The 14,569-nt window shown below is 58.8% G+C and overlaps 3 protein-coding genes across 3 annotated transcripts; 1 reads left to right on the top strand and 2 right to left on the bottom strand.

Moving 5' to 3' along the window:
• Positions 1-6,561: 6,561 nt before the first annotated feature.
• On the top strand, positions 6,562-8,485 carry CH63R_06215 (uncharacterized protein; the record flags this gene model as incomplete). The annotated part of the gene is made up of 2 exons (XM_018301190.1): positions 6,562-8,158; positions 8,223-8,485. The coding sequence occupies 2 exons, from the start codon at positions 6,562-6,564 to the stop codon at positions 8,483-8,485; spliced, it is 1,860 nt and encodes a 619-aa protein (XP_018159040.1).
• A 1,321-nt stretch (positions 8,486-9,806) lies between these two features.
• On the bottom strand, positions 9,807-11,097 carry CH63R_06214 (Malic acid transport; the record flags this gene model as incomplete). The annotated part of the gene is made up of 2 exons (XM_018301189.1): positions 9,807-9,953; positions 10,027-11,097. 2 exons carry the CDS (start codon positions 11,095-11,097, stop codon positions 9,807-9,809), a joined length of 1,218 nt encoding a protein of 405 aa, XP_018159039.1.
• Positions 11,098-12,758: 1,661 nt separating this feature from the next.
• CH63R_06213 (Molybdopterin biosynthesis protein) lies at positions 12,759-14,117 on the bottom strand (the record flags this gene model as incomplete). Its single annotated transcript, XM_018301188.1, has 1 exon — positions 12,759-14,117. One exon carries the CDS (start codon positions 14,115-14,117, stop codon positions 12,759-12,761), a length of 1,359 nt encoding a protein of 452 aa, XP_018159038.1.
• Between the last annotated feature and the right edge of the window lie 452 nt (positions 14,118-14,569).

Raw genomic sequence — 14,569 nt, 5'->3', positions numbered from 1 at the left:
CTGCCAATGGTTTTCTGACAGCCAAGGCTTTCCGTATCGATTGGAAACCCGTCAGAGGCTCAAACAGTTGGCTCCTCGTTTTCAACATGGCCCACCGGTCAGTCGCTGGAGATTCGCGCCATGCGGCCCTTCGGGCCTTCGGGAAGCGGGAGGCCAGAGGTTAGTGGGCAGCACGCAGCCCGTCATGGCACTTTGGTCGGTTCATCCTTTCTGTTCCAGCGCTCGCGGGCTGACGACGGCGCGCTTCATGATGGTTTCTGTCCGTCTGGGCCACAGTGGGACTGAGTGTGTATTGCGGCACCATGCCGAATGGCAGCTGGAGGGACAGCTGCGCCCAATAGCATATGTAAGTGGTGAGCGACAGCTAGTCCAGCCCCCCCCTTCCTGGGCGGTGCTTCACGAGCGATTCGTAACCACGCAAATGATAGAAATTATTGAACTTGCTTGCTTCGAGAGAGCCATTGTGGTCGTTGAAGTGCATGTGGTTTTGCACACCGCGGGTGTCTTGACCCGAGTCCTTCTTCACTACGTGCCAAGCCGTCCTTGCTCTCATGAAGCAGCGATGCCATGGTGAGGCTGAAATCCCGGAAGACTAGCGAGGGAATACGTAGGCAGTGATCGACGTCGCTATGAAGTAGATAGATTAATAGAGACCAAAGCTGTATGCTACAGGCTCTTGACAGCAGTGTGCACCACTGAAAGAGCCATATCCAATCGGGAACTTTGAAACGGACGTGGCGCGGCGGGTCTGGCTAATGTGCCATTGGGCGGTTGGGCCAGACATGTCCGACACGATAACGGATGAAACATCCATGATCCATAGCCCCTTGACAAGTCGTGCGTCTCGACTCGCGAGACAAGCAGGGATAGTGCTTGTCTGGCGTTTTGGCATTTGTGCAGGGCCTGGCTGGCCGTCATGCTGACCTGTGGTACTGTACGATGTAATGGTGGACATATTCGCATGGGTCCTGGTGGCGCCCGTGAGAGACGGACGAGGTGACGAATGCTGCTCCAACAATCGCCCGTGGCCCCGTACTCCCCCTCACCCCCATCACCATCCCATAGTACGGCTGACGTCCAACTTTGCCCCCATATTCAACTGGATGACAGCGTAGGAAGGCATGCATCTGCTGGTTAGACAATCCGGTCCGTCTGTCCTGTGAACCATGGCCGTCTGCGTAGGGAACCCCGATTTTGACGGGGCGAGCTGCAGCTGTAGTTTGACGCTTGGGTTCGAACCGATACAAACTGCTGAGACGACTCGACTGCTTGACCGACTTTTTACGAACCCTTCGGCTGGCTGAATCGGTCATCAGTCATGTCACTCCGGCCGTCCGCCACCGCAGTGGTCCAGTGGGCTTGGAGACGAGATTTGAGGAGGGGCGCATCCCCCCGTCACGATGTGACTCTGCAGACACATCGCTTGCTCCGATACCTGTCGCTTTTGTGTCTAGACTCCAATCGTCCATTGAGAGTTGGTCATCGTACCCGCCATGACATCTCCGACCCGAAATAAGGCAATCTGAAATTCGGGATACGCTTGACCTTTATGGGCGGCCCCAACGAACGGGCTGGAAGCATACCGGGACGCGACATTGACTGATCACACAGCCCCCGGGGCTGCGGGAGAATCAGAAATGGCGACTTGGCTTGCCCTATAGCTTCACAAGTTACTGGCCGGCCAGCGGCTGAGCAGCCTGCACTGATCGGTGCCCTGAAGATCTTGCAACATCTACCGCTACCTTCTATCTTCCTTGGTCAGCCCAGCGACATCTGGCCCCAGCGGTCTTCGGATCGTTTACAAGTCGTGTGGCCGGTTCTCGGAGGTTCTCGGAGCCGTGGTTTTGTCAAAGGCGTCCGGGGTTTCCTGGGCCGCAGCCGGGACGATGGAAAGAATTGGAAAGTGATTTGGAGTGTACCCGAGCAGACCGTCACAGTCGCGGCGGTTCATCCGTCTCTTCTCTTCTGGGGCGGTCGTCGCAGATAGAGTGAAATCTCATCTCGAGGCCGTCTCTGCCAGGACGAACCCACGGCGTCCGTGGTTTCCGACAGCACGGGAGTCGCGAGTGCGGTCCCTCGACGTCGGACGGTTTCAATAATACCCTACCCAAAACTGCACCAGTCGTCATGTCATCGTCTTTCGACCGCCAGAAAGCTGCTTTGTCCAATGTTGACGCGTTGCTCTCCGCTTGGTCGTCTTGAAAAAACATGCTCCCGCTCCTGGTCGAACACTGCCAAGACGATGGGATGTTGTCTCTGGGATTGCCCAAACACGTATTGTATCTCGAGTGATGGAAGCTCCCCGGCGGATTGGAGCATTGCGTGCGCGTCGCCCACACACTGCTTCGACGAGTCGCAGTGATACAAGGGCTCGCGTTGCACGTCCGACGGTCCGACATTCGACGCCGAAGCTATGGTGCATCCGCATTCCACGCCGTTGGTTTGCTGCAGCTGCAATCACGCATGCTCCGTGTTTTCAAATATTGTAGATCATATCAGTGGCAGCATGATGTCGAAAGACGGCCACGGTGATTGTCCACGACCGCAGCTGAGAGGGCCGCCGCTCAATAAACGCGGCCTCGCCGTTGCATTTGTCTCTTCTCCCGGCGGGGTTCCAGACCGATCCTTTGTCCCCTGGCCCCGGCGGCGCGATAGCCGGCGTTCACCCCACCCCCACCGACCCGATCCTCTCCGGCATGATGGACATTGTGTCCAAGTGTTCACCTGCATCCGCCGTATGCCATTGAAAGACCCTTGTGTTTTGCTATTAAAAAACACGTGCGACCCTCCACAACCCGGTTTATACTTAGGATCCGGTGCTCCGTCTCGCAAGGTGATCTGTGCCTCCGAGGAGGGGGTGGCAGTGGCAGCATGAGAGTTCATTGGCGATCGCATGTCTTGCGACAGCTCGGCACGTGTCGTTTCAACGAAGTCGTTTGATCTTTGCTGTGCGTTTGCGCCACGATGCCGATCGTTCAGACAACCAGAATGCTCAACAATGTAGGTGTGGTTGATGGTTGGTCGCCCTGGCCTTGCCCGAGACTTGTTCCAACATCCGAGGACAACAAGGAGGTTGAAGTCAGGCCGACAATTTTCAATCAAGCCACGCTTCAGCAGCAGTGATAAAGAAGACATCCCCTCTGACTCTGGAATTTCCGCGACATTGACACATTGCATAAGCGACATTGCTGAGGTCGGCAGTCTTGAAGGGTGGCGCCGTGCGCCCAACCTCGTCAAGCTAAAGAGACATAGCACTCTGCTCGCACGGAATGTACTTGCCAGGGAAACAAACAGGTTACTCAGCTAGACAGCCCACCTTTCGAACAATCTCTGGCGACACGACGACGGCAACGACGTTGTCATGACATTGAATCTAGGTTTAACTCTGGCGCCGCGTGACCCTTTCCCCCGCAAGAGAAAGTTGACTGCAGCAGCTGGAATGCCTGTGGTAGAACAAGTCGAAACGGGGAAAGGAAGACGGTCGAAGGCTATCGGTGCAACTCAATTGCAAATGTTTCGACACGAAAGCCTCGAGATGGTTGAGTGCTTGTAGTCATGTCTTTGTCATTCTGCGGTGCTGAACTCTGACCGGGCAGTGAGCGGGTGTCGATTGGTCACCGATCGGTCGTTGTCGAAGACGAGCATCTACGATGCATGTTCGGGTCGTGACAGGTGCATCTTATGGGGGAGGTGGGACTGGGATCGATTCCTACAGTAGGGCTATAGGCCTTTGGCTTATTTCAATAGCCAATCTGGTGGATGTCGGCGTGGTTCTTCCGGCCGCATTCCTGGCGTTGCTAATCATTGGGGGCGTTAGATCTCAACCGCAATGCTGCACCGTGGTTAGTCGAAAGAAGATGGGAGGACGGGGAGAAAAAGACGAGGAGAAGAGAAGGGTAAGAAGAGGGCGGTGACGTGATGAAGCAAACATTGATTGAGTTCACGCAGCAAGCGGCGAGGGTGGGATGACTGGTGCGGAGGTGCCTTCCGTGTTGTTCGTCGTCGAAGGGCCGTCCGACTCTCCAAGGCCGATGATGTAAGCACCAACCAAGACCAGCAACCGAGGGCCGGGAGGAAAGGAAGAAAGACCCAGTCAGATAAGGCGAGAATGACGCGCTTGGCTCGCTTGGGCCAAGGGTGACCCTTGTGACAGGAGCTGATAAGACACCTTGGGAAAATGGCCACGGAAGTGGAGCGTGGCGGTCGGCAGATGTGGGTCAACACAGCGGCACAGCCAATCACATAATGCCAGATCTCTACGATGTAAAAGTACTGGCTGGGCAAATGATCGTCGTGTTCCGTTCCAGGTATCCGGATATCTACAGAGGACCCAACATCACCTCACTGACGAATGAGCCAAACCTCTGCTTGATCGGTGTCGCAAATGAAGCGATGGCAAAGAGGACACACTGGAGGTGCCTGACTCTGACGCCCAACTCTGACTCTTCGGGGAGGGGTTCGTCATGGAAGAGACGGCGGTGCACGTCTCATGCACAAGAGGGTAACTCTCGACTTGACTCTGCGCCGTCGCACACAGCAATGCGCCAGTACGGACTAGGAAGCTTAGCTGGCCGTACGGAGGATTTGCGTGCTTATAGCCTGCCGGACATCGGGCATACGGTCTGGGGGAGAGCTGGACGCCGGTTGTTTGGTGCAGTAATGTCCGTGTCGTGCCATGCTTCAACAACACAACACACAAGATGGATACCATGTGCATTCTTGTTATGTTGTCCCAGGGAGGCAGAAGAAAATGGGGGGAAGGGAACACACGCACACACAAAAGCCAGAGGGAAAGAGAGTTTGCTCCGTTTCCTGATTCAAGTTGTCCGATGTCGCGATTTCTGCAACCCTTCCCTCTCAGCCCATCCATGATCCATCCCATCCTGGTGATGGGCGATTCTGGATTTAAGCTCCCGACTTCCACTCCGCGCCCCTCTCGGTTCCGTCATGATGCGACTTTATCGTCCTGGTTCTGGTTCTGGTACCGTTTTCGTGGAACCACTGCGCAGAGACCTGCCCTATCTAGGTACCCTACCCAGTACCTTACCTAAGGTACCTACCGTTGGGACTTGGAAGTGAATGTACGTTTGTCGCACTTGCCCTCTTTGCTTCGCCAGGTTAGAAGTGCACCTCGATGGCGCCTGCCTTTTCCCATTTCCCATTTCCCAGTTTCTCTTTCCCCTCTTCCCAGACGGTGACACGATGACACGGTGCCAGGGTGCCACCACAACTTGCAAGCAGTCCTAAATAGTCACATAAGGTAATCACGTAATCTCGCCGAATCGCCAAATCACCCAAATTCCCGATCCCACCGTGACCAACCGTAACGAACTGGCCGTGCCGTAACTGCCTGCACCACCACACGCACTACGCCCCGCCGCCCCTGCGCTGCGCTGCCCGTCGCCTCGCCTCGCCTGCCTCGCCTACCTCGCGCACCTGGGCTTGACGCCGTCTTCTCTTTCCTGCAACTGCAATCCCGCTCCGCTCGACCTCTTTCCAGGTGTCCCGGTGTCCGTTTCATTCCCAGACACACAGCATTGAGTGCGCCATTCTCTCCCTCTCTCTCCCTCTCCCTGCTCGCTCTCACTCTCACTCTCATTCTCATTCTCATTCTCAGTTTCATTTCACCCATACTCACTCTCATAGTCTCATTTTTCCACGTCCCTTTTTGTCCTTTCTTTTTCCCCATTAACCTTTTTGCCTGGCCTGGTCTGGTCTGGCCTGGTCGTGTCTGGGTCAGTTCAGTTCAAGGGACCCACGACCGAATCGACCTGCTTCCTGAACGGACACTTCTTCCCATCTTTTGGCCTTACCACTCCGTCGGCCAACGCTTCCATTCCTAGCCTTCCAACTAACTAGTTACCTACCCGTCCATCCATCTACATTCCTAACTCTCCGTCTCTCGTTTCCATTCTCATCTTCTCCCACACAAACACGCTTTCCCTCTTCATTTCCCTCTCTCTCTCTCTCTCTCTCTCTCTTTCTTTCTCTTTCCCCCTCCCGCCCTCCATCACCAGCCCGACCTCTCCCCCACCGACCCCCATTGGACCATTCCACTACTGCACTGCGCACGCGACCTACCGCGTAAAGTGGCTTGGGCGCAGCGAAGCGACCCAGCGCAGCGCTACCACGGATACTGTTACCGCTACTACCACTACCGCCGCCGCTACCACTACCACCTACATACAGTCTGTCCACTGGAATACGGGCCACAGCACCCGAACCAAAACACTCTACTCTCTCTTCCCGTCACTCAGCATTGTTGTGACCCCCCCTGGTCTGGGTATCAAGGGTCTCTCAATTATTGGGACTTCATTTCCCCCACCATCGTCAAAGCAGCCAGATCCAATCTCCCTTGGCCCTTTTCCCTCTCGCTCTCCTCTTGCCGCACGATTAACAAGCACGCCCTCGCCTACCCTCCGACGCCGCCCTATTGTTCCTCCGCCCCCCTCTTCAACCGTCTTGCCATGATCAAGGGTTCGCTTCATTCGCCCCGAAATCCCTAGTTTTTTCCCTTCGAACCCACAGGCTATCTTGCCCTCCTCCGCGCCCCCGACGACCATGTCCGTTTGCGTCGAGCAGTCCTTCCCCCCAGCCGACGACGACGCCAACGTCACGAACAACAACGTGCCCCGAGACCCTCGAGACCCTCGAGACCACCACCACCACCCCTCCACTATCGATAGAAGACAGTCGCGAGACGACTACAATGCCAACGCCAACGCCACGGAAGAGTTAACCTCGATTATGACCGCCTCCGCCTCCATCCTGACCACCATCCTCAACACGGCTTCCAACCCCGTCTCCCCCGGCCCCTCCAGTCCTCCCCTTGACCAGGCCAAGAGCAATGATTTCGTGCCCCCGACTCGCCCGAGCAGCACTCCCTTTTTACATCCCGACCAACGCATCTCGGACTGCTGCACCCCCATGGCCGAAGACGCCGATGCCTACGGAGGCCCGGCCGTCGCCACCCCGACCTACTCCCTCGACCCTCCCGAAGCCTCGCCCACCCTGAACCTCAACGACCTCCCCGCCGAGATCCACGAATGTATCCTCGACCACCTGTTCGGCTACCGCGTCTCCACCTCCTCCAAGAGCTCCGTCGGCATGCAGAGCGTTACCAAGAGCTGGGGCACCGCCTTGCGACATTCTCGCCGGAGGGAGTTGTCCGAGCTCGCCCTCGTGAGTCCCGTGTGGAGGATCCTGATCCAGGAGCGCCTCTATCGTCACATCAAGATCAAGGCCACCATCGAGTCCCTCGAGCTGGCCATGGCCTACTTCGGCGAGCACGCCCACCTCCGCCGCTATGTCAAGCACATCGAGATCTGGTTCCCCGTCTTCCAGCCCAAGTATGGTCCACTGGCCTTGAGCACCACCCTCGCTCTCCCCACCGTCACCATGGACGGCCTGACGAATGCGACCTACACACTGCCCGCCAACAACTGCAGTCTCGAGGAGGCCTTCACATTTGTCTTCCTCGCCCTTCCCGACGTCTGCGTGCTGACTATTGAGGGCGGCGAGAGGAAGAAGGCGCCCAAGGTGCAGCACAGCTGGAACAGGCGTCCCGCCGGCTGGCATTTGCCCACCCTCGAGTCGGTGCGCACCCTGGTCACTAGAGGACAGTGGAACCTGATGCGCGACGACTCGGATTTCGCGGCCGTCCTTGGTGCTTTGCCAAACTTGACCGAATGGCACGGCTCCTACAGCAAGCCCAAGTCCAAGAGCTATCTGAGCATGGCCAGCATCCTGCCCAAACTGCCCACAAACCTGACCTATCTCAACCTCTGCCTCGAGAGCGACTACCGCAGGGAACTCGCCTGTCCGCCGTTTTACATGAAGGTTTCCAACCAAGTCCACTTCTGCACGAGGCTGGCCGAGGCGACCCCGGCGCTCGAGCACCTGGCCTATACCGGTCGCGTGTGCAAGAACTTCTTCAACATGGCGGCCATCAGATCGGACCCGAGAACGACGCGCCTCAAGACGATTGACCTCACCGTCAAGAACTGCTGCCGCCCCGTGCCCCAATTTCACGATTCGGGAAGCGGCATTCAGGACATGAACTTCATCCACTCGTTCGAGATGCTCGTGCTGGCAGGCATTCACTCCATGTCGACCCTCAAGGCTCTGGACTACCTGCGGATTCGGTTTGTGGACTTGGGTAAGTCATGTTTACTCGGACTCCGTACAGACCCGGAAGACCCTCCTTTGCTAACCAGTTTCAGACTCTCCCGTTCCTCCCCTGAACCCCTACTTTGTCTTGAGGGACGGCTGGTGCTCCGGTGTTTGGAGCGATAACATCCTGGCAGAGCTGAATCGAGTACGGCCAAACGCAAAGTTTGAGCAGCTGAGCGAGTCATTTGGAGAGGTCGGGTTCAACAAGGACGGGCGTATGATCATTAGCCCTGATTATCCCCGATCCCGAGTGTTGTCTCTCAAGCTGGCCAACTACGCTCTCCTCGCCGGCAGCGTCGCTGCTCTTCCCTAGATTCCCCCATGCCGAACTCGGGACGCAGACCAAGCTGGTATAGCAAACCCCGCGTCGCGCTTTCTTCCTTCTATTTTTTCTTGTCCTTTTTTCCTGATTTGACGACTACAACAATAACAACAACGAACATGCAAGCACAGCAACAAGGGGATCACATAAGGGGCGTTAATTCGAGGTTTCTGCGCCATAGATGGAGAGCATCATACCCCTAATTTGGTTTGGGAAAGTTCTGGGTCTGCGATTCTCTTGTTATCTCGACGGAGTTCGGGCTTGGCACATGGGCATGATGGGCAATTCGGAGTCTGGCGGGAGGAAAGATTTGGTACTTTTTATTTTACTTTTTTTTTTGAGGCATCCTGTCCCTTTGGCTCTTTGCATCCCAAGAGCTTGCGTTTCTCGTCTTGCTCTTACAGACATGGTCAAATAAAAAGTTTGCTCTGAGAAAGCTACATGATTTATGATGCACGTGGTGGTGTCGAAGGTAGCCAATGTGAAACTGTCTATTTTGAAGTGGGTGCGGAGCCAAGGACGCGAGACGGCGGCACGGCGGGCCAGCCCGTCACGCAGGGCAGAGGGCAGGCATTCCTATGCTTCGCAAGACGGGGGGCCCGTAGTGGCGACGACTCGGTCAGCAGTTGGACGAAGATATCCTGGCTGAGTAACGGCAATAAGGGGGGGGGGGCTGGGGGGGATCAACAGCGGAACGATGGTTGGGCATCAGGCACTGGGGCGCAACAACGTCAGGGTGAGGATTCCCAGATGGGATGTTTGGGGGAGTCCAACTCTGAGGGGCATCCTCGGCTGATTGATGACGTGGGTGTGTAATATGTGAACGGTCCGGGTTCCAGAGAGATGTCAACTCCAAGTGTCATGAGCGCGGATCTTTTGCTTACTTGTTGCCCGTCCCGGGAAAAAGCACCCTTGCTGACTCTTGTGCGTTTGTGTTCGCTTCTTGTGTTCAGCCTCTGCGCTTTCGAGCGAGAGAGGATGAAGTGCGTCTCGCGGCTCTCCTAGTGGTAAGTGCGGGATGGTTGTTAGCGAACTTGAAGAGAGGGCGGGGTAAAAAATAAAAATAAAATACTTGTACATGATTAGCAATTAGCGATTGGTGTCGTCGATGCCGTCGATGTTCTTGACGTTGTTGATGAGGTACGGGATGGCCGGCCGAATTGGGTCACACCACCGGAATGATGATGGATGCGGCCGTACAATAAGGAATGGCAAGGCCCGGCCGCAACTTAAGCCTCTGGAATCATGTGCTGGTTTTCGCAACGTCTCGCTATCCAATTCAAGACTTTGGGGTGCGTGCTCCATTCCCCGGCTACCTCCTGGCTAGCATCCTAATTGTGAAGGCGACATTCACAAGCCATATGGCAACAAGCATGATTGCGAGGCAGGTGGACCAAACCTTGAATGCCTCCGAGTCGAGGAGTTTTCCCAGCTGGACGGCAGCGTTCGTATAAACGCCCTGGCAAACAATTGTCAGCAGCCACATTGCCCCCCTCCGCTCCACACCATCGGGACTCGGGGGAGCAACTCACCCAGGGGAATACCAGGGCCCAGCCGGCCAAGGTGTAGGGGATCTTCTTGGGCACACTCCCGTCGAGAAAGGCGTGGAACACGCCCATGATGGCGAAGAACCACCAGAACGTGGCGAGCCCCCACGCGGTGAGGCCGGCGAAGATGCTCGTGTAACCTACGGGCCCGGCGGCGTCGGCGGCGAGGAAGATGCCGCCGGCGTACCCCGCGAAGCTGCCTCCGAGGACGGCCCGGCCGAGCGTCTGGAGGGCGAAGGAGGACTGGCCCCAGGGCCCGCAGAGGATCATGTCCTGGAAGGCCTTCTGCCTCGGGGGCTGGTCGTTGCCGAGCAGGCGGGCCCAGAAGAGCACGTCGAGGGCGAAGGCCAGCGGCAGGCCGGCGCCGATGAGGAGGTAGGAGACGACGATGACGGGCACCTGCTGGGCGCTGGTCAAGGCGGCCGAGGCGCAGATGGTGCCGCCGGCGGCGGCGGCGGTGAGGGCGGCGATGACGGGCAGCTGGGTGGCGGGGGAGATGTGCGGCACGCCGGAGGGGTAGACCTTGACGAAGAGGAAGGGGAGGACGAGGGCGACGAGGGCGGCGAGGGCGAAGGCGGCCCACCAGAGGACGTAGACGACCTCGCCCCAGGGCGCGCCCCAGGCCGAGACGAGGGTGAGCGAGGCCATCTGGACGACGGAGGTGAAGGCGATGGAGACGCTCGAGAGGCCTGCGAGCTCCACCTCGTCGCGCCTGAGCGTGCGCAGGACGTGGCGCGGGAAGAGGGCCAGCCGGGCGGCGTAGATGGCGAGCGTGGACAGCAGCAGGGCCGCGGCGGCGACCCAGAAGAGGTAGGAGATGACGGTGAGCCCCCGGAAGCGGTAGTCGAGCTGGTGGAGGATGGTGGCGAGGACGGCGGTCCCTTGGGGGACGAGGAACCACTGCGTCGAGAAGCCGCGGACGGCGTCCCGGACGGGGCGGTGGGGCCTGACGGGGCGGTCGGACGCGCCGGTCGTCGTCGTCGTCGTTGGCGGCGGCGGCGGCGACGGTGTTAGTAGGCCCTCCCCTCCTCCGGGCTTGGGTTCAGGGACCGCCATGCCGAGGGCCACGGCGACCGTTGCACTAAGATAACTCTGATAAGATGGTGCAGGCCCCCGGGTTGCTTGATCACTGGCCTTTTCCTAGTCGATCAAGGGTGAGTGTGTGTGTGTGTGTGACTATGTGACTCTATGTGTGTGTCCCTAGGTAGGGGGCGGGATGATCACAGGGGGATGGGAATGGGTGGGTGCATACTGAAATGCCAGTCATTTGCAGAACACTGAGACCAGTAGAACTGCAGTGTATTAAAGAAGCATATCTGCACATGGCCCAGACGGGGAACAGAGAAACGCCCGCCTTACCCTCTCGATCGGATAGCATCTCCGGGTCCAACGGTCCACGGATGGGGAAGTATTACGCTAACTCTGGGGGTGTTATGGCGTAATGATGACGTCCGGGACGAGTCTCGATATGCGAACGTGGGGTGGTTTGAGATTGGGGAAATGTAAGGTTCATAACTGTTGCCCGCAACAAAAAAGGCGTTTGGCTGGTTTACAAGGACTTACACCTCCAACTCATCCCACGCATGTCCCTTGTTCCCCGTTTGTAAGAGCCCTCGCATCCCACCAAACACCCCCTCTTCAGCGACATCATACAGGCCGGATCTAAGCTTGTTTTGGGTGGCAAGGTTGACGCAAGATACCACTGCTTTTAACTTCCTCGGCAGTAAAGAAACCCTTTCTCCTCACGCCATGGGATTACCGGCCATGAGGCCACTCCTCCTGGCAGGGGGGAAGTCGACTCGGATGGGCACACCCAAGCACCTCCTACGCATGCCCGACGGAACCCCCTTGTACCAGAGGCAACTCCAGCTGCTGCGCGTCATCTTCCCGGAGCCGCATACTATCTATATCTCCCTGGCGCAGGAGTCCGAGACGGACGACTACCTCGACGAACTGCTGGCCGCCCAGCCCGAGAACAACCCTTCCTCTTCTTCGTCTCCTTCAACATCATCATCGTCAGCAGCAGCAGCAGCAGCAGCAGCCCCCGAGAGCACCGACCCCAAAAGAGAGGAGCCCAAGGTGCAGATCCTCCGCGACCAGCACCCCAACACCTACAAGTACTCGGCCGGCCCCGCCGCGGGCCTCCTCGCGGCGTACCGGTATGACCCGTGGGCCAACTGGGTCGTCGTGGCGTGCGACTACCCGCTGCTGCCGCCGGACGCGCTGTACCTGCTCTTCCTCAAGCGCGACTCCGTGCCCGTGACGTGCTACCGCTCGCAGGAAGGGTTTTGCGAGCCGCTGTTGGCCATCTGGGCGCCGCCGGCGCTGTCGCGGCTGGCGGAGCGCGTGGCGCGCGGGCACGCGAGCCCCGCGGCGGCGGCGAGGGAGCTGGATGGGCTGATGCTGGACACGCCGCCCGGCTGCGAGTGGTGGCTGACCAACGTGAACACGATGGAGGAGTGGGTGGAGGCCGTCGAGGAGATGAAGCTGGGATCTGAGTCCGGGGGGGCTGGGGCGGGGGCGCGGTCGCCGCCGCCGGCCTCCTCCGTCGAGGCGCACAAGGGGGCGGCGGCGTAGATTGGGACTATGTCCGGAGTGATGTGAATTCTCGCCGAACTTGTGGGGTTATCCTTTTTTTTTCCAGCAGCGTTGTACAAGTAATGAAGAATGAATGAGAATAAAACCCGAACATCGTTTCTTTCCCTGGCCGTCCTGCTTCAGAATGTTGCGCGACTCGTCATGGGATAGCAGGGGACGCGGGCCGCCTCGGGCCGCGTCCCCCGTGAGTGACCCCCGGTCCGGACCCAGCAGTTGGCGACGATGAACGGCCCGAGTTTCGCGGGGCTCTGCTGCTTGCTGAGCTCAACCGCCACGTCTCCGTCGGGAAGCTGCTTCAGGGTCCCGTGCCGAAACGATGTCGTGGGAGGGATGCCCGGCGACGCCGCTTTCCTCCCTCCCCCTCCGTGGCCGTTTGTTACAAGGTCGTCCAGACACCGCACCATGACGGGCGTCTCGGCGGCTTGGTGAGACCATGACCTGAGGAACGGGACTACGAGGAACCTGAAGCAGGCCGCCGCGGCCCCGGGGTTCCCGGGGAGCCCGAAGACGGGAAGGATCCGGGACGGGCCGGGGACCTCGGCGAAGAGAACCGGGTGTCCCGGCCTCATGGCCACGCCGTGGAAGCGGGTCCTGGCCCCGAGACCGCCCAGGGACGAGGCCAAAAAGTCGAACTTCCCGACGGAGACGCCGCCCGTCGTCAAGACCACGTCGAACCGGCCGCCGTCGACGGTCTCCCGCAGCGCCTCCCTGACGGCGTCCTCGCGGTCGGGTAGTGTCCCGAGGAACGACGGCTCCGCGCCGGCCTCGCGGAGCGCGGCCACTAGGAACGGCCCGTTGACGTCCGGGACGCTCCCCGCGACCAGTTCTTTGCCCGTCGACCACACCGCGACGCGCGGCTTCCTGAGGACCCGGACGCCGGACACCCCTACCGACGCCAAGGGCATGACGTGCGAGGCGCCGACGACGTCCCCCTTTTCGACGATGCGCTGCCCGGGTCGGATGTCGCAGCCGGCGGGTCTGCGGTTCGCGTCTCGCGGGACGGGCTTCGTGATCATGATGAACTGTTCCGCGTCGTCATTGCTACCGCCGGCGGACGCTAAGGCGGTGTCTTCGACGCGCAAGCACGCATCGAACTGTCTCTTGGAGCCCGAGACCACGGGGAAGATGCCGCCCGTCATGATCTCCAGGCACGGCTCCGCCGCGTCTCTCTGGAAGACGTCCTCGCCCAGCACCGTGGGCTCGTCGCCCGCGGCGATGGTCCCGCGGACACGCAGCAGCAGCGGCGTCTCGGGGGAGGCGAGGGCTGTGGATTCCGAGCGGACCGCGTAGCCGTCCATGGCGGACGTGTCGAACTCAGGCGTCGCTGTCGGGCTGAGGACATCGGCGGCGGCCACGCGGCCCACGGCGTCCAGGAGGGATACATCTTCCCAGGTGTTGTTCCCCTCCTGCTCATTTGGCGGCCGTAGCTCCGCGGCGGCCTGCTGTAGGATGTCCACGGCCGTGTCGTAGGATGTCATTGCGGCGGTGGTGGAGGAGATGGAGGTGGAGGTGAAGATTTGGAACGGCGCCAGAGTGAAGGAGCGAGTTGCCGGCTGTTGGGCTGGTATGAGCCACAGAGTGCTAGAGTGTAGAGTTTCTATCCGAGGAGACTTCCTTGGGTTGTAAGCTTGTCAAGCGTGAACAAAGAGGTCAACACAGCGGGTCAAGGCCGAGGGCCTTTGGCACGAACTTGAAGCTCTGCGGCACTACATTTTCTCTCTCGTAATTGTGACGTCAAGCGTCCATTCTTAAACTCAATCTCGGCACGTCTAGAATTCCTGGCGATTTTCTCTGGTATCTCCGCGGTCTTGACCGGCGCTTTCACCGGGAGCAAAGCGCCGTGGTTCAGCTACATCCAGACTGATTTTCATTTTGCGGTAATATAAATTGTTACCATTCTATTATCGTGATTTTCGTACAGGCTCCCAAC

This window comes from Colletotrichum higginsianum, chromosome 4, assembly GCF_001672515.1.
Source record: "Colletotrichum higginsianum IMI 349063 chromosome 4, whole genome shotgun sequence".
Lineage (NCBI taxonomy): Eukaryota > Fungi > Ascomycota > Sordariomycetes > Glomerellales > Glomerellaceae > Colletotrichum > Colletotrichum higginsianum.
Note: the sequence above shows the minus strand (reverse complement) of the source record. Positions and strands in the feature narration are given on the sequence as shown.